At 29.0% G+C, this 19484-nt stretch overlaps 3 protein-coding genes across 4 annotated transcripts in view; 1 reads left to right on the forward strand and 2 right to left on the reverse strand.

The window, feature by feature from the left end:
- Window positions 1-3487: 3487 nt before the first annotated feature.
- Window positions 3488-4313, reverse strand: LOC113375270. Its single transcript, XM_026615212.1, has 3 exons — window positions 3921-4313; window positions 3687-3851; window positions 3488-3622 (listed from the first exon to the last, which is right to left on the reverse strand). The coding sequence occupies exons 1-3, from the start codon at window positions 4311-4313 to the stop codon at window positions 3488-3490; spliced, it is 693 nt and encodes a 230-aa protein (XP_026470997.1).
- A 505-nt stretch (window positions 4314-4818) lies between these two features.
- LOC113377873 lies at window positions 4819-6675 on the forward strand. The gene is made up of 6 exons (XM_026618313.1): window positions 4819-5124; window positions 5215-5402; window positions 5516-5726; window positions 5810-6005; window positions 6073-6294; window positions 6364-6675. The coding sequence occupies exons 1-6, from the start codon at window positions 5070-5072 to the stop codon at window positions 6611-6613; spliced, it is 1122 nt and encodes a 373-aa protein (XP_026474098.1). The 5' UTR covers window positions 4819-5069; the 3' UTR covers window positions 6614-6675.
- A 1714-nt stretch (window positions 6676-8389) lies between these two features.
- The window catches only part of LOC113377220 (putative transcription factor SOX-14), a 40914-nt gene continuing 29819 nt past the window's right edge, over window positions 8390-19484 (reverse strand). For both annotated transcript variants that reach the window (XM_026617456.1, XM_026617455.1), the window contains exon 3: window positions 8390-9275. In XM_026617456.1, the coding sequence (XP_026473241.1) occupies window positions 8442-9275 (834 nt within the window). In that variant the 3' untranslated portion in view covers window positions 8390-8441. The remainder of the gene's footprint in view (window positions 9276-19484) is intronic.

A 19484-nucleotide genomic window follows, 5' to 3' on the forward strand; every position in this document is an offset into this window, starting at 1 on the left:
CTCCGTTCTCTTAAAAACTGAGTTACTGTTTTTGGCACTTTTTGCCCCGTATCTTCAGAACGGCTAGACCTGCCTTCGCCAAAAACTAATCAGCACGTCTCCTTATCAATACAAATCGAATGTTTTTTGAATTATTCAAATCGGTTGATCCGTGTTCCCGAAATCCTCGACGAAAATTTGTATCAGAACACACACACACACACGCGCGCGCACACGCACACACACATACATCCATTTTTTCTAAGGTATGCCAAAATACTCAGAAACCTCTGAAACGTAAAGATATATAAAAATTTTCATTTTCGATTTTTTTGCGATTACTGTAACTTGCGCTATGGGAAGTTAAAAAATTAACTTTAAAGCATGTTTAACCCTTTCCACTCGCAAATTGCAAGATTTATATGTATTTTGGCACCGGAGCGGCGGCATCCGAGTGGAAAGGGTTAAAGCTATTTAAACGGGCCAATAGAACTAGTGGTGTGAGTAGCACTGTGTCTGATGAAAACAAATGACTGAAACTTTACGTATTGTGAACTACATAAGATGAATAAAATACTTTTTTTAAAAAACCTTTTTTTCAATAATTGGATTTTTTTTTGAAAAATTTGAATTTTTCATAGATTATCAGGTTTGATATTTTTCGGAAAATAATAAAAATAGTTAAGAATTAACAATAAGGTGAGAAGCCAAAAAGTTTATAAAAAAATAATTATTATTCTTAAAAATCTTTATAATTATAATCAAACATTATATGCATATGTTCATTATCGTAATGTCATTCGTGATCGTCAAATGGTTATTTTTGCTGTTTTTTTTTTCTTCAAGATAATCACTAAACATCGGGATTATTTTTGAAAAATGAAATATAATATATTTTAATAAAAATGTAGAAATACAACCAAAAAATTAATATTAAAATTAACCTTAGTTTCACTACCTGGGTACTTTATATAAACTAAATATTAACTTATATTATCATGTCGTATTGGTGAAAACAAATACTGAAATCTTTTTTTATTTCAGAAAAAGTATGGCAAAAATACCGCGATACTTATCAACTTCAGTACGCGATGAAAAAATCGAGCATAATAGAAGATCAAGTAACTTTCATAAAATAAGATCGTTCACCTTTTCATAACATATAATGTAAATAATAATAATAATAAAAACTCTATTAATATTAATTATTCTTTATTCAATTACACATTTCATATCAAAAGTTATTATTTCACATTAAAAATAAATGATTATTGTCACCAAACTAAAATGACCACAAAAATAATAAGTGAAGTTTTTGCATTCAAAAAAATTGTATAAACAATAATTTATCTAAATAGCTGAATAAAAAAATAGTAGCCATAAAGTTTCGTCAATACCGTTTTTATTAATGACTAATCAAGCTAACGATAATCAATATCAATTGAATCGTTTTTTAAGTTTCAGAAACCGGCACAAATTTTGAATTTGAAAAAAAAAGTAATCGAATAAATGAATTCTTAACTGAATGAAATTATAAAATCGGTTCACGATATCCTTAGGAAACAAATTCAGATCTATTTAACTTTGTATATTTTATTTACTTTTGACAATTGACTAGAAACTATACACTTTGCAGAAACAAGATTTAAAAATAGTTAACGTAACGTAATTAGGACTTGTATTATATTCCTATTTCTAAAACTGTATATCATATTTAATAGATTTCTAATATAAAGATCCTGATTCAGCAGATACGAAAATGTTCTTGCAATTTTTATGTATGTTTCCTTTTTCTATAAAAAAAAAACAAATCTTGTAGCGAATTGTGTATCAAAAACAATTTTGCCATAATTATTTATTAATCATATACTTCATTCCTGGAATATTATTTTCCTAAATATAAAATGTCTAAACCATAGATAAGGAAAGCCTGCCGCTAAACCATTATTTAGTATTTAGGTGAAAATTTTGCAAAAAAAAATAATAATAATAGTTTTCAATAGCTAATAATAATATATGGACACTGAACCTTAATATAAAAGCATAAATCAAAACAAGAAAAAGAAAATTGCTATATTATGTCAGATTCCACAAAATTATAGTAATTAGCTAATTATGCAAGATATAGTAATTCCGTTGCAATTAAAATATAATAGTTAAACTAGCAATATTGAGCATTATATAAACTTTAAATTTCTATGGCAGTCTCATTTAGAAATAAAATATGAGAATATTATTAGATTTTCTGCGAAAGAAATGTGGATTTTATTTGAAAATTCTTGGATTATTTTAAATGTACCTACTATTAGTTATATAAAATTTTAAATTACATTACGGAAAGTAAAAGCAGTAATATTAAATAATGCTAAATGCGACAATCATTGCAACTCTTGATTGAGCAGATTTTCCTTTTCACTTTCACTAATGAAGTTCTGTTCACATAATTAATATATATAATACGTTTAGTGTAAGTTCAAAAATTTATATAATAAAGATAATATTGTTTAAAAATTTCGATATATTGTAAAAAATTGGCGAACAAACAAATGATAGAATTTTATCACTAAAACGCATTTAGTTATTTTAGATGCGTTTATTGCCTATAATTTAAGATAGTGTTTTGAATGCACTGTACGATCTAAATAATTTTGGCAGTACCCCAATTACTAATCCCATATGCCTTCGGTGGCTTGAGTACATACATAATTTTTTGTTGACCACAAGATTTCATAATGAGAATCAGAAATAAACATAAGATATATTACCAATAATTGAAGTTATTTTAGATTTTGAGTGCTTTGAAGTGAAACACTCAACAACAATTTGAAAATAATTTCAAACGTAATAATACTTTAAAAAAATTTAATTAAAACACAACCAAATATAATAACATTCATTAACTGTAATCATTAAAATAAATTATGCTGTTATTTGCAAATTTTTGTATTTCAGTTATTTGCATCAATCAATACCGATCCAGAACACTAAATCAAATTCACTAAATAGCAGTAAGTATTATAGATGAAACATATCCTTCTGAAAGAATGCATGCGTTTTTTTTCGATAGCACCTACATTTAATTTTGTCGAAAAACAAGAATTAAAAGTTTAAATCCACAAAAAGCACGAACATCTTTCAGGCACTCTAAACAGTAAGTATAAACTCTATGAAGATAATATGAAAGCATACTACAAGTACTACTTGCATAATAGATATCACAATCTTTGCTTTGGCATTTCTAAGCCAAACTAGAAGTGAGGCTACCGCCATCTCTCATTAAAAAAATTATTTTGATAAATATGCCATCACCAAAATTTCATAAAAGTAAAATTTTTTTGATTAAATATTAACTAATCAATTGAAATTCATACAAATAAATAAACATGTCAAACAAAAATAATTTTTAAAACTATATGTAACACTTTAATGAGCCAGTGTTTGTTTTTAAAAATGTTTAGCCTCAGATGTTTTTATAATTATAGAAATTATGGCATTATAAATTTTAAAATTACCCCATATTCAGTGGAGGATTATGACCCTGCTCCATCATATCCTTCAAGCCTTTCAATGTATGGAAACACATTGTAATTTCGACCCATCTCCTCTGACTTGAATTGGAACTCTCATCAAAAATAACTCCAATCTGCACCAAATATTATCAACTGAGTTTGTAAAATATAGATCTTAATATGTGTATTTATAAATACCTGGTATGGAAAAGAAAAATAAATATCTTCCTTCACAACTGCCAACTGTTGCCTCTGAGAAACTGACATTGACGAAATAGTTCTTCTCAACTGTGCCAGTGTATCTGAAGCAACCAAACCTTCCAATTCATTGATATCTTCACCAGCAAGTTTAGAAGAAATAGTCTACAAGCAGACAAGAAATTTATGATAAAAAGTTAAAACTCATGAAAATAATTTATGAAACTTTCAAACCTGCAATGCTTGCTTGGATCCAGCAACAAAGTCTGGCAAATTAAATTCATTATCAAAATATGGTCGAATTATTAAATTAGCTAGAACCCAATTCCTTATAGTTTTAATAACTGATGGCCATATAATTTCTGGAAATTCCATCAAAGTGGGTAACCTAGTCTGTTCATTTGCTTTGTCACTGCCTTGCGTCGAGTAATGCCTTAAGCTCGAATAACACAATTTCGATTGACATGAATTAACAACAAAAACATTGGAATTGAAAACTGAATTTACAGATTTTCGGCAGAAATAATTGTCTGTTTTCCATCTCGTGCAACTGACCGGCAAAAAATTGTTCACTTTATACAATGCTTTGCTAACGTTATACAATTTCGCAGTTTTTGTGTAAACCATGTTAGTCAAATATAAAAACAAATATAAAAACAGTAAACATTTATTTGCTTATATTGTTTTTATATAATATTTCAAACTGAATGAACAAAACATATATCCATAGATCAATTTCACTTTGTGCTTTAGATGTTATTTTATTAAAGGTCACTTTGAATAACTGTCACTGAACATAAAATTGACATATGAGTTTTTGGTTAAGCAATAATATTTTATGATGTTTCGAATATCTAAATCAAATAATCTTTTTAGTTTTACATTTATCGTCAGTCCTCCATTATATTCTCCAATATATTTAAATTTTGGTCAGGGCCAACATTTTTTATCTATGGCCCATGACATCTCATCCATGTTTACTTATCTATGATCTCATCCATCTCAGCTCCTCAGCTGTCAATTCAAAATCTTGAAAAAAATAGATATTAACATCATAACATTATGCTTATTTATCTATGGATATTAACCTCTCAAATAAACCAGCCAAAGCAAATGAAAACTGTCTGTAAATTCCAGATGTCCGCTCAAACTTTTGAGGTTAGAGTATGAGATTTTTTTCTTTCTCGTCCTCATGGTCCTCCTGTCATATAATAACAAATATGACAGCCTCACACTTCCATGGCACATGTTATATCGCGTCAAATCGAAATCGATGTTAGTAATAATATGTAAATAAATATATTATTTAATTTGTGTTATGTTTTGTTGATCATATAAAGCATCTATTTTGAGTACATTTTTAAATTTTGCTTTGAACACAAGATGAGCCGCTTTTCAGAAATAATTACCAAAAAGGATGGAGCGTTGCCTATTTTAGGTAAGCGATTTAAATCTGATATGGCAACAAATTGTAAATTGGGAAAAATCTGTTGTTAAATTTCTAGTATTAATTTATTTAAAATTTTAGTAAATTTTGAGAATGGGTCACTATCAACGAACTTGTCCCAGAATTTACACTGTCAGCTACTCATGGATGCTTCTAGTGGCGATGATTATGTTGTAACTGAATCAAATAATATTATGTACAAGGGTATTGTGGAACATTTTCAAAACACGGTGACCATGATGGCCATCAAAAATAAGAAGACCAACAAGGTTATTTGAAATGAATATTTATTGCAGTTTATCGTCTCCCCTTCATGTCATGTACATTTAAAATCCATATTGGAGAATGTGTTGTTAATATCATTATTTTTTTATGAAAATAGGTGCGGTTAATAGAAATGAATAAATGTAATCTTGTGCCTGTTTTGAAAGATTCACTTGATATGCAACTTCAACATAAATCTAAAAAAGAAATGCTCTCATTACTCAATAAGACTTTTGGATCAAAAAGAACTAAACGAAGAACTGAATTAAAAGAGCACATGGCTGTAAATGTAGACGAAATTAAAGAACAATTAGAAAAAACAATTCAGAGTAAGATTAGTTTAAAATTTGTAACATTGCATGTTACTATGAAGTAAAACAAAACATATTATAATATACCTGATTTATTGCAGCCACTGTTGTTGATGACAATGACCTGAAAGTTCCAACTGTAAGTGATTCGTTACAAAATTTGTTTCCTCCTATTCATAGAGATGCAACTACAATTGATCAAGTGTATGTCTTAGACGAACTCGTGGAATTAGAGATAATTAATACATTAAGCTCTGTAGCTGATGAATTCCTAAATAGTGAAATTGAAAAGAATAGGTTTATATAATAGGATTATTGATATTTCTCAGCATTCTTTAATTTTTAACACGTCATTTGTTTTTAGTTTTACAGATTTTGTGGAAGAAAAGTTGATAAAATTGAAAAATTCGGATGTTTCTACAAAAAATTTAGATTGTTGTTTGCTGCTATATCTAGATTCTCTAATTAAATTCTTTACTGAAAACTATAGATCATTAACAAAGAAAAATTATTGTCCTTGCCCTCATTCTGCAGCTGTTAGTAGGCATATTTTAGATACATTTTCAATGCTATCTGCCTCAGGAAGGTATATGTCTTTAAATACACCTAAATGAAATTATGAATAATACAAAAACTAATTAAAACTTTTGTTTAGAACGCGACCGAACAGTATGCGGGATAAAGCAATGGCATATATAATTGTGTTATCATTGATGGTATGTGGCCACATAGTGATGGTAGAAGACATTGCAAAAAGCCTTAGAGTAGGCGGAAAGAAAATTGGTGATATAGCTAATGCAATTGGAGTTTCACAGTCGAAGATTGATGGCAAAAGTGCTTTAGTATTAAAGTTACCTTTGCCCAAAATGACAGCTGTCTTACATAAAGGCAAAAAGAAGCGATAAAAACTGTAAAATGTATATATTTTGTATCCCATGTATGAAATTGAAATATAATTTCATTGAAGAAAAGTAGATCAGAACATGTTTCATCTAAATCAATAATTTTATATTAAAATTCTTGAACTCAAGAATAAATTAGATCATAATAAAATTCATTTATTATAAAAGTAATATTTATGGTGTGACACACACTAAACACAAATTATTACATATTGATATCACATTTGCTGAGTTTTATCTTTTACTTAATTTCACTGAAAAGTGTTGGCATGTATAATATCAAGAGTTAAGAATATTAATCTTAAATTTCTAAATAGAAAATTTATTACAAATATATATTTGTATACTTATATTATTGCTAATATATAAAATCTGTGTATTATATGAATCAATCATTTCAAAACATTTCCATATTTAATGTAAAATGAAATTCGAATCATTTCTCGATATGTTATATATGTAACACTCCTAAATCTAATAAGAGTTAGCATAAGATTCTTCAAATCTCAATACTGCATATGCATTGTGTTTCGCCGTCCAAGCCCCAATCATGCAAATCATTTTATCGGTTGAAATCGAAATAGCTGAATGAATATTTTCTTATAAACAATGATACAAATTTTGAATAATTAAATCATAAGTTTTATCATTGCTAGTAACTTTTATGTTGATGCAGTGATATAAGTTTCTCACTTACTTTGTAAATCCAGGTTAAAAAGACTTTTTCGCTGGTTTAACTTTATGCAATAATATATTTTCAGCAAAAACTTATAATTTCACTTTGCTTTACATTGCATGACTTCTTCCGTGGAATATTTCAATATTTATGGCTCTTAAAATTCACGCTTAAAGTGGTTTTTATAATGAATAATAAGTGTCACATATTTTTTATAATATAATGTAATATGGTCTTAAATTATGGTTAAAATAATGACGAAAAACCAAATCACAAAAGCACTACACGTTATATTGTTAGTTCGGTAAAAACTAAATATGCATGTAAAGAGTTTTTTCATAGTATGCAAAGAATATACACATTATACCGCAACTTTTAATAAAATATGAATTACTAATGAAAAAGTTTAACTTTCTTCTGTAAGTACCTGGTCGACAGATCTACTATTAGTATTGTCCTGAGTTAATATTAATAAATATCAAAGCAGTTTTGAAATATATTATCACAGTTGAACAAAAACATTTGCAAAAGCAAAATAACGTTGCAGGATGTCAGCATTCTGAAACATTTAATGAAATAGAATATATTGTCAAAAACAACGCATTATCACATTGAGTTACATAAATTTTCAGTGAATTGCATAATCCATATTAGAATTCTTCTTTAAAATATCTTCTAAGTAGAAATTATTTTTTTAAGCTTATTGAATTTTTATTGACTAAAAAAATATATTATATTACTTGGTATAAAAACATCCTGAAATGATTGTGCCGCTAAATTATACATATATATATATATATATATATATATATATATATATATATATATACCAAACTATGGTAAATAATTAAAACTACATGTGTGTAAAGACAACAATACCGAAAGACAACTTATGGTATCTTTGCCTTTTTCAAGTCTAAAATATAAAGACAATTATCACTAAAAAAGACTTTCAATATAGATAATTTTCAATCATCCAACAATCAAACAAAATGTATTATATATATATATATATATATATATATATATATATATATATGTATAAATGTATTACGTATATAAAATTTGATATAAATATATAAACGAATATGTACAATGTGCCAATTATTAATAAGTAACTAAATAATAATTATCATTTTAGTAATCCTTAAGATTCTAGTAATCATGAGAATCAAAACAAGCGCTTAAACCGAGAGTACTTGTCAGATCTCCTGTAAACGAGAATTGTAGATGCGATCCTGTATTTACAGTCGCAATTTCAGTGTCTTCAAGTACTACTGGTAAATCAATGTCATGCAAGAGATCAGTGGAAGAAGATAAGAGATCATCTAAAGCTTCTAAATAAGAAAAACTGGTTATATCATAGCATTTTGTAGAATTACTTGTATCATCAAATGGGAGCAGTATATGGCCATCGTTCATGTGTTCACTTTTTAAACTATCACTTTCGGTAGAAAAACTTTGGTTGTGACACAAGTCATCATAAAACGACGCATTTTCTAAGGGATCTGGTGTATCACATGTGGGACTATAAGGCACTTGAGCAAGGACGAGAGATGATAAGGATATACTGCTGCCAGTCGATTCGGAGACATTGGCAGAAACAGACTTTACATTATAGCGTTTCCTTAAACGTTTGCTACTTTTATTATTATTTGTATCATTGCTCAGTACACGTTGAAGTAAGGACTTTTTTGTCCTTTTGATCTGTTCTTCAGTCTTTGAAGATTTTTTGATAGTTTTTTTTTTAGGTCGATACTTGTATCCGGGATACTCTTTTATGTGCAGTTGGCGAAGGCGCTCTGCTTCTTCAATAAATGGCTGACGTGCTTCGTCGTCTAACAATTTCCACTGTCGACCTAGTTGCTTCGAAATCTCTGCATTATGCATGTCTGGTGTTTGTTCGCAAATTTTTCTGCGCTCGATTTGTGACCACACCATGAATGCATTCATTGGCCTCTTAATATGATTTGGATTGTTTTTTTTAGTCTGTAAGAAAATAAAATTAATTTAAGTTCAATTACTCTAGTTCAGGTGGTAATGGAAAACGGTTGAGTGTTATATGAAATTATAAAAAATACGAGTAAAATGTTGCTCATATAGTCGTTTTTCTGTGCTGTGTCGTATTCAAAATGCTGTAATACATTACAATTTATCTATGAAATACTTCAATATTTATGAATCACAATATTGCTAAGACTAACGGAGCTTAGGATCAGGGATGCCATTGGACTTACAATCCAAATCATAACTTCCAGTTTGCACGAAATATACTCTACGTTTTCTGCTACGAAATGCATTCATAAATTGTTAACTCTATTAAAATACACCAAACAAAAATAGTTTGTTTAATAAACTATTCCGCTGTGAAACATGTATGAATCATGACTTACGTCATAATTGCAAACAAATAGCCGCAAATGATTTTAATAAAAACTTTTGCTGATCCACGTTGAAAAATTGTCGGATAGCAATTACATTTTTTAATATTGACATTATTTAATCAACCCGTTTTTACTTTTGCCTAAAATAGTTCCCATGAGTCAAGCAGATTTTCGCAAAGATTCTTCCAAAAAATAAGTGGCAACGTGTAAAGACTCATTTTAAAAATCAAATTTATGATACGTATAACTAAAGTCATGTACACGGCAGGAACCGAGTCGATTCGGTTATGTTAATATAAAATATCAAAAGAATTTAAAAAAAAAAATCATAATGACGAAATATGGATACTACGTCATCAATTCGGTTTCAGAAATTAGTATAGCTTGGCAGTGTTTTTAAATGTTAGTGTGACTGTCGACAAGGTTTGGCATTCAGAATTCCTTTATAAAAATAAGTAAATATGTCAAATCTATTCGAATGAAATTAAATATTAAAATTAATAAAGACCAATCATATCATATTATACTTTCTCTGAAATAGGTTAATAGTCCATCTGTTTTTTTCAACAACTCAATAATTCATCACTACAAAACTGTTTATAATATTCAAATATAGAAATCGATTCAAAATTAAATTGGAGATTTCACATAGATAGGCCCAGAAAGCAAAATCGATTAAAGAAGTAATTTATTGGATTATTTGGAGAAAATCCTATTATCTTTTAATAATAAGTTTCTCATCTACAATATAAGTATAATTCAAAGACGTGAAAAAGAATTTTTACGAAAAACATGAATTCAAAATTCTAACTGAAACTGATTACTGATACAAATTTCATACAATCCAACCATCCGAGTGCTGCCTCAACCAGAAATGAACCTGTGACCTCCTCCCTCACCATATAGAACGCATGTTCGCGGTCTGAAGCAATCGGGCATGCTCATCAACACGCCATCGTTTTATTTATTATAAAATTTATTCACGTTTTTTGTTTTCTTTCGATTTATTAGTTTTATTCTAATATTCTGTTTATTTTGTGTTTATGTTCAATTTTTCTTTTATTTTTACTCCACTATTTTGTCTCATATATATCTATATATCCCCAAAATTACTGAATGTCTTTATTGTAATTAATAGGAGAAATAAAAAAGTCTCATAAGACTGTTCCAGTTTTAATCAACACAAATATTTTTGTACCACCTGGATGTATGAGACATGTATAAATGTATGAGAGAAGGTTCCATTCTAAAGTAAACCAAGGCTATCGAACCTTCATCAACTCGTTCATCTACGAATTTCATCAAAATATTTTTATTGCAGATTTAACCGCCAACAGGTCACAGACATGGTATTATATATATATATATATATATATATATATATATATATATATATATATTATATATAATGAGTTCAAAGAATATGATTATCGAAATGATAAGAATAAAAAACGCGCAAACTGATAAATAATCTAGAACGAGCCCGCAATCTAGAAGCAAGTCCAAATATGTGAACTAACAATCAGATATAATCAAACTGTCTGGAATGACAGAAAAATTGTCTGGAAATTATAAGCATGAAATACACACATTTAATTGACATTTTATATCCAGTAGTATTCAAAGTAATATACTAATTATAAATTATTTTTTCAACAGTAAAGCAAATTCAAAAATGAATATATACATAAGATATTATTAGACAAGGTATGATTGATAATTGATAAAACTAGTGGTGCATGGTGTCGTTACTGTAACTTCCTGTCCCGAAAACAAAATTATTGAAAAAAATTTTGCAAAACTATGAAAAAAATAGATTTTTAAGCAATTTTGAAATTTTTATTTTTTCAATACTTTGTTTTGTTTGTATTTTGAAAATTTTGATAATTTTTTTAAGCAATCGTCCTGCATAGCTGATTTGGAGTCGAAATATCAAAGCGCGTAAGCGCCGCGTAATCGTCTAACGCGTAAATATTTTATACGGAACCCATATAAATGTACACAAAATTTGTACTCTTGAATTCTTCAAATCGGACGCTCCGTTATCTCAAAAAGTGAAATTCCATTTTTCCACTTTTTGATCCGTATCTTCGAAACCGCTAGACCTGCCTTTGCCAAAAACTAATCAGCACGTCTCGTTATCAGTAGAAATCGAAGGTTTTTTGAATTATTCAAATCGGTTAATCGTGTTCGCGAAATCGTCGACGAAAATTTGTATACGAACACACACACACACGCACACACATCAATTTTTCTAACCTAAACATCATCTAAGGTATGCCAAAATGTTCAGAAAACCCGAAACGATATGAAAAAAAAAATAATTTTCGTTTTTTTTGCGATTTACCCTATGGGAGTTAATAAATTGACTTATTTTAGAGTATAGTATACGATCAGTTTGTTCAGATTTCCTTACTATAAAAATTTAAAATGTAAATTATCATTTGTGGTTTATAATACCAACAGATAATTACAAGTGACTTAGAGAGCAAATATGAGAAAAAAACAGGTGATCTCTCTCTCAGGTTGGAGATTTTAAAACTAAAGTATATTAAATAGCAGTTATCGATTACAAACTGGGGATTCGACATAAAATATACGCCATGTTTAGTTAATAAAATAAATAATTGTAGATTTTATAAAACCGGCGTATTGCTCATTACATGCAGATTATTAATCGTATTCATATGTGTATATGCATTTATACGTTTCCAGACAAATAATTATTATAAGGAGACAGATAACAAGTTTGTGAGTCTATCAACTTAATAGGTTTGGATTACCGATTGTTCTCTTATCTATTGACTCTTATAATCATTCCGAAAATTGAAATTATTCAGTAAACAAATGCAATACTCGATATGTTATTGATAATAACCAATAATTAATTTAACAATTCAAAATGTATTTTTAGTAAATTGCGTTCAATTTTTTTTAAAATATATTCAATATATAAATTTATTAAGTATATAGATAAATACAATGCTTATCAATCCAGTATGTATGGCCTCGATATAGCATTTAGCATTTTACACTATGCGTTTATATTATTAACATTTTAAAGGACAATTATATGTTTTTGCCAGAAAATCCGACTTGCTATTTTTATGTTTCCTCGACATTTCAAGAAATTCTGAAGCATCTGGCATCGAAATTGGATATGTGTGAGAGAGACAAAATTGAACCATAGGTTGGGGTTCTCAAAAAAGGCTCCACCGGTTTCTAGAATTTAAAAAACCATATGATGAAAACACAATAAGGAATCGCGTCGATTAGTTTTTTCTTTAGTTTTTGCGATGATCGGTAGAGCCGATTCTTCAAAATTAGCAGAAAAGTGCAAGAATTTTCGTGCATGTTTGAGCCAAAAATCCTGACTAGATTTGAAAAGTTTAAAAACTGATCGAAATATATTAGTTAGAAATTATGCGTAATCATTGTTCATATGGACTTAAAGAGCATCCTAATATATTATGGATCATTAAAATTTACAATAATGAGTCGTGACAAAATTTCAAAATTTATCGTTACAATTCTAAATGTAGCTAAATCTCAATTCGTATTGTTCATGTCGATTATTTAAACATGTCGGGAAGTTTTCGCAAATTGTCTTAAGAAAAAATGTCACTCACACCTACTTCTTTCATTACCCGTTCGACCTACGGGTAATGAGTCAAATATAAAATTATTGCTGCAATATGATGAGATAAACCGAGTCTCGAAACGAAAATTTGAAATACCTAATAAATAAATAGTGCATGCAGGTGGTTGTTAGTTATATATAATATATATGTGTGTGTGTGTGTTGGGTATATGTCGATGTGTTACATATAACAATAATTTAGCGTTCGTGTAAACATAAATACATTCTTGCAGGTACGTTCACAGACGGTCATTATAATACAAGCAAAACGTGATCGCTGGTGTTAGGTTATTGACCCGCGCATTTTCAAAGTCAACAAATAATAAACGCTCAGGGTCTGTCTTGTACATGGTGACGCACTACTTCAATGCTGTTCACGTTTATAAATATTCGTTTACATGCGCTCTCACTTGTGCATATAAATATAAATATATTTTTCTATACGAGTATATATGAGTTTATAGGTTCATTTTGCATATTTCACTATGTACGAAAATCTCGTCTCTTAATTCAGGATAGTTCTAAATCAATCTTCAAATGCGTTCACTTAATTTTTATCACATTGTTTGTATTTAAATTTAACTTTTCTGAAAGTTTTTAATAGATAATTTATTTTAATTAATTATTAACTTTTTATAGTGTACATTACAAAAATCGAATAATTATAATTTTTTGATATCTGCGTTTCGAATTTTCTGATGTTGCATGCTAAAATTTGTCACTTTTTCGGGGAAAAATACCATTTTTTTTTAAATTTTATTTGGCCTCGCTTACTCTGAGCATTTAGCTACCTACAACATTTTATTCATTTATATTCTATATCGTACTATTTTTAACTTCCCGAAGGAGAAGTTTATATTTTCATAAAAGAATCCGATTCGCTAATTTTATGTTTTCTCGACGTTTCAAGCCATTCTGAATCGAATGAGACAAAATTAGGAAATAGTATGTGCGTGTGTGTGTGTGTGAACAGATTTTTTGCCATAAATCAACGTTTTCTCAAAAACGCCTGAACCGATATCAGAAATTTAAAAACCATTTGATGTATCTCAATGAGGACTATCGTTTGTCAGTTTTGTGCGATGATCTGCCAAGCCGTTTCTTTGTAATTTGGAAAAAAGTGGTAAACCTTTCGTCCACATTTAAGCTCATACTACCGAATCGATTTTAAAAAATCAAAAACTGTTCGAAAGATATTAGTTGGGAATAATACTGATTAGTTTTAGGTGAAAATCTACTGAGCCGTTTTCTTGTAATTTACTGTTGACACAGTACATTCAGCTACTTTACATGTATATATTATTTGACAGCGTGAGAAGGATCTCTATCTTACGATAGCACCTCTTAGATATTATGTATTTTGATGTAGTAAATCATTGCAGATTCTTTTTTTGAGACGCTTTGGTGGTAAAGGCTTGAGCAGGTCACACGCTAATTCGTTTGGATGACGACTTAGACAAGCTTTGTATCTAGAGCAGTTTAATTTTAAAAATTCATCAAAGTTTGAGAAAATTGACGTTTTTTGATGTTTGTTAAATTAAAATTAAATGGTTTACTTGGTATAACGATAGAGTACTTAATGAACATACTAAACTTAAGTCCCACGGAAACTGGTTCAATTATAAAAATTATTGCTTTTAGAAAATACCCCGTGTCAAAGTGATCGTTCATTTTCAATTATGTGTAATAAATCCACTCGGAATACTTTTAATCACTTATTATATTAAACCGATTAAGTCAGTTATTTACACATATAGGGAAGTTTATGTAACTTGCCTCAAGGAAAAATACCAATACCACCTAGTCTTATAATATATTCAATCTATATAATCTATACCCAATTATATATTCTTCTTAATTTTTGTTCTTCAATTTCTTTCAATTACTTTTCTTCAATTTGACATTTTCATTCTCTTTCCTCAATTTTTGCTTTCATTCGGAGTTTCTAGTTCTTTTCTACCTTCCATTTTATTCTTCATTCATCTTTTACTCTTAATACAACTCAGCCATTCTACTTAACAAATTTAATTCTAATTAATTTTGAATTAACTACATATATATTTTTTCATAAATTCTAAGTCAATGACAGGATTCGATGCAATTCCCTGTCGTGTGAGTCGAACACGGTACCAAATGAGCTATGGTCGCCACATAAGTCTCTTCATAATTTTATATTTATATTAAGAGAACTTAATACTCTTATGAGCTTGTGACTTCTTAATAACGTGGCTCTTTAGAAGGCAACCTAACGGTTGACCTGTCTCTCTTTCATATATTTTATTATAAGAATTTCTTTATTGGCTGCAGCAATGCCAGGTAAGAACAATTTTAACTTGGAAACATATTGCTGTGTATATTTCTAAGTAGAAACCGATGTCACTATTGCTTGACATCAGACTGCCCGAGTTGGAAGAAAACAGCTCTAACCACTAGGCCACGGAGAGCCTAACCGATTTTAATGATTCAAAAATATTTGATTCGCATGATTATCAAAAATAATTGGATGGATCGGTAAGATTTTTGCGAAACAAAGCGACACGGTTAACCCCAGAACGGTATCTGCATGCCTCCGAGGCGTACCTACAGAAAAGAATGAATGGTATTGGTACGTTTGTTATGGACATTTTGAAAAAATAAAGCGACTATTTGTTACTAAACCAGAGTTTTGTATTTTCTGAAATAACCTTTGATTATCACAAAGTATACAATAACAAAAGACGGATAAAAAATCACTTGTTAAGCACAATACCATTCTAGGGTTAATGAGCTCTCGTCAACACCCCAAGTGATCATAGATCACAAATAATAAAGGACAATCATTGGACCGCCTTCTAAATAACCACGTTGCGCTAGTAAATCAAAAATTTCTATCCAAAGGAAACAATAAAATTTTTTAAGGTGTATTGCAAATGCACCTTGGTATGTCAGCAACCAAATACTACATAACGATCTAAGAATCGATACTGTCCAGGAGGTAGTGAAAAACAGAAGCGGAATTCATCACGACAAGATCATCAACCACAATAACCCCACATTAATTCCCGTCATGCCTCACATATTAGAAGATTGAAGAAGAAGCATCCCTTGGACCAATGCATTAAAATGAAGTATCCCACTGGGGTGATCTCCATCATGTCATATATGTAGAACTCCAGTACTGTTACTGGAGTTCTAATAATCAGCACAATAGCTTATAGAAATTTATTTTATGATTGCTATTTAATTATTGTAAATAAAATAAATAAATAAATAACTACGTAGTAGAGGAGAAGTCTCTGCATAACAGCTTACAGAACTCTTATCGTTAGTTTTGATTATTTTTCATACCAATGAAAAATCAACTATAGGTGATGTTTGCTAAACAGTTGAAACTGGTTCAAACAACTTCGTTAATATCAACATTTGCGTTGTTAAAAACTAAACTGCTGATCAAAGCAAACGAGTGGTCATTAGATGAAATGCATCACAATGACTCTTATTGAATTATTTATATCCGTTGACTTCAACTTTTTAAAATTTAGTAAGTAAAACATATTGTAAAGTTGGAGTGCTGTTGTTTTTACTATTTGATTACAAATAATATAAGTAAATAAATATCATGTTGCATTTCTTATATGCATGACCAAAGTAATACCTATTGAATTTTTATATATTTAATTCCATGTGTATGTGAAGCATTCCTGTGTTTTTGTAACTTCATGCGTATTTTATAGTTTATTCATTTTTGTAAAATAAGATAAAATTTGAATTAGAATGTAGTACAAAAATGCAAGGCAAACCCTTGGGTTTTCCTTCTAGAAAATGCCACTGTTAATTTCCAAGCCAATGTCTATCTATAGAAAGATTGAGATTTATATGTAAATGAAAAAATAAAAATAATAATAAAAATTGATTAATCTATAATATGATAGCAATAGAGTATTTATTTATTTTCCAATACAAATTAAAATTTTAAGGCGCTGTAACTAATTTGACAATACAATGACCAAAAATGCATATAAAATACTATTTTATTACTACAATTACTTTAATGATGGTTGTATATAATAAAGAATTCTGTAATTACAAATGATAATCATAATTTTTTCGAAACAAATATTTTTTAAACTTAATCATTTGAAATTTTTAGACCAGTTTCAGCCATATAGCTTAAGAAAAATGTCACACTGTACTAGTTATATTATCATCCTTGACTTTCTTAACATCCATAGTTTATCTATGTGACTGCATATAATGTAGGTTGACTATTATTGTTAAATTATATAAAATTATATTAAATTATATTACAAATAATGGAAAAACTACTATACGATCGTATATATTTCTTATGGACGGAATTTAAATAATTAATAAATCTGTTTTTTATACAGCCGCTTCTAAAACTCTGCAACAACACCTAGATTTATTTGAAATTTGGCACAAATTTAGGAGACTAGAAATAAACAACATGCCCGTCACAATCAACTTAAATGGGGTTCAATTAACTCAGGTTGAACAAGTAAAATACCTTGGTTTTCATTTGGACAGAAGACACATGGAAAAATCACATCATAAACAAACCATTCCAGCTTGAAGTAAATTTCAAAAAGCTATACTGGCTGTTGGGTCCCAAGCCTAACTATCTACTTACAACAAACTTCTTATATACAAAGTGGTCTTGAAACTTACTGCCTTTCTTTCTGGGGTAGTGCAAGTCGATCCAATACAAACATCTTACAGAGATCTCTGAACAAGGTCCTCAGAAAAATACTAGAGGCACCCAGATATGTTCCTAATTGGCTTGTCCATCAGGACTGCAACATACACACTATAGCAGAAGAAATTAGTAGATTCGCAGCGAAATACAAGTCAAGATTGGAGAACCATCCAAATGGACTCGCAAAGGACCTATTCTCTGCAAACACTATCAGTTTGTTTTTTGACTGCAACCCAATGGTTGCTCTCTCTCTATTTTTTATGTTTTATTTTAAAAATTTCTCAAATACAGATTCTTCTTTTTAATTTGGTGCAGCAACGCCGACTAGACGCAATTTATAACTTACAAACATATTTCCATCTATATTAAGTCTGTCCGAGGTGGATATCGAACCTTCTGAGTGGAAGGCCAAAGTTCTAACTACTAAGATACGGGAAAGACTAAAATATTTATGATATAATAAATGAAAAAAATTCTATTAGAAATATTTGAAGCGCTGTGCACACCGAATGGCTCTAAATGGATGTTTCGAGTATCCTCACACAAATAATAATTAAAATACTATTTTCAATGTATCAGATTTTATGAACACAGTTTTATAATTTTTTATTTTATTTTACAATAAATCATACTTGAATATGAAAATACTTTTTGTGAAAATCACTCGCCCTGGGAAAGCAAGTAATAATAATAATAACTTTTATTCAATTTATTTTGAGTTCATTTTTACAAGAAATCAGAAAATTCGCTTCCAAATACAAGACAAGACTGGAAAACCATCCCAATGAACTTGCGTAAACATGCTCTCTCGAAATACTATTAAGAGATTAAGAAGATTAAACCCATTAGATTTAGCATAGTTAATTTACAATTTAGATTTATAATTATTTTCTCTATATATTTTACAAACTTAAGATGACTACCAATGGTACTATTTTAAAATATTATTCTACACTTTCATAATAATTGCTGAATGCTCTTCTCGGCAGTTGTAATTGGATGGAAACAAAAAAATGTGTTTTTTTTTAATCTTAATTTTATTTTGATTGTTTGAACTTCTAACGTCTACTTAATTTTTGAATTAAACTGCAATATTTGAATATCGTTTATTTTAATATATCGGTACGGATGTAAGTAAAAAAATATTAACTTTTCAAATTTGTCAACAGATTTCGAGTGTGCCAAGCGAATAACTGAATCTTATAAATAATTGATGTGAATGCTATTAGTATTTTGAGAATGCGCATATTTTGGCCGGAAACCCATAATTTAATGGAAATAAATAAATAAAAATAAAAAATATACATATATCAAGTAGTGGGTAATTAAACGATCCAGAGATCCTGCAACATTCAGATATAAGACAAAAGAATATTTTTGACTTTTTAGCGGTTTTAATAACTTTTTCAATGGGGTTCACATTAATATGACGTGTATAAAATTGAAAATTTATTAAAAGAGGTAATTATGTATGTGTT

Source organism: Ctenocephalides felis, unplaced genomic scaffold (assembly GCF_003426905.1).
Source record: "Ctenocephalides felis isolate EL2017-DRISC unplaced genomic scaffold, ASM342690v1 CF-g0.4_SCAFFOLD_01886, whole genome shotgun sequence".
Taxonomy (NCBI): domain Eukaryota; kingdom Metazoa; phylum Arthropoda; class Insecta; order Siphonaptera; family Pulicidae; genus Ctenocephalides; species Ctenocephalides felis.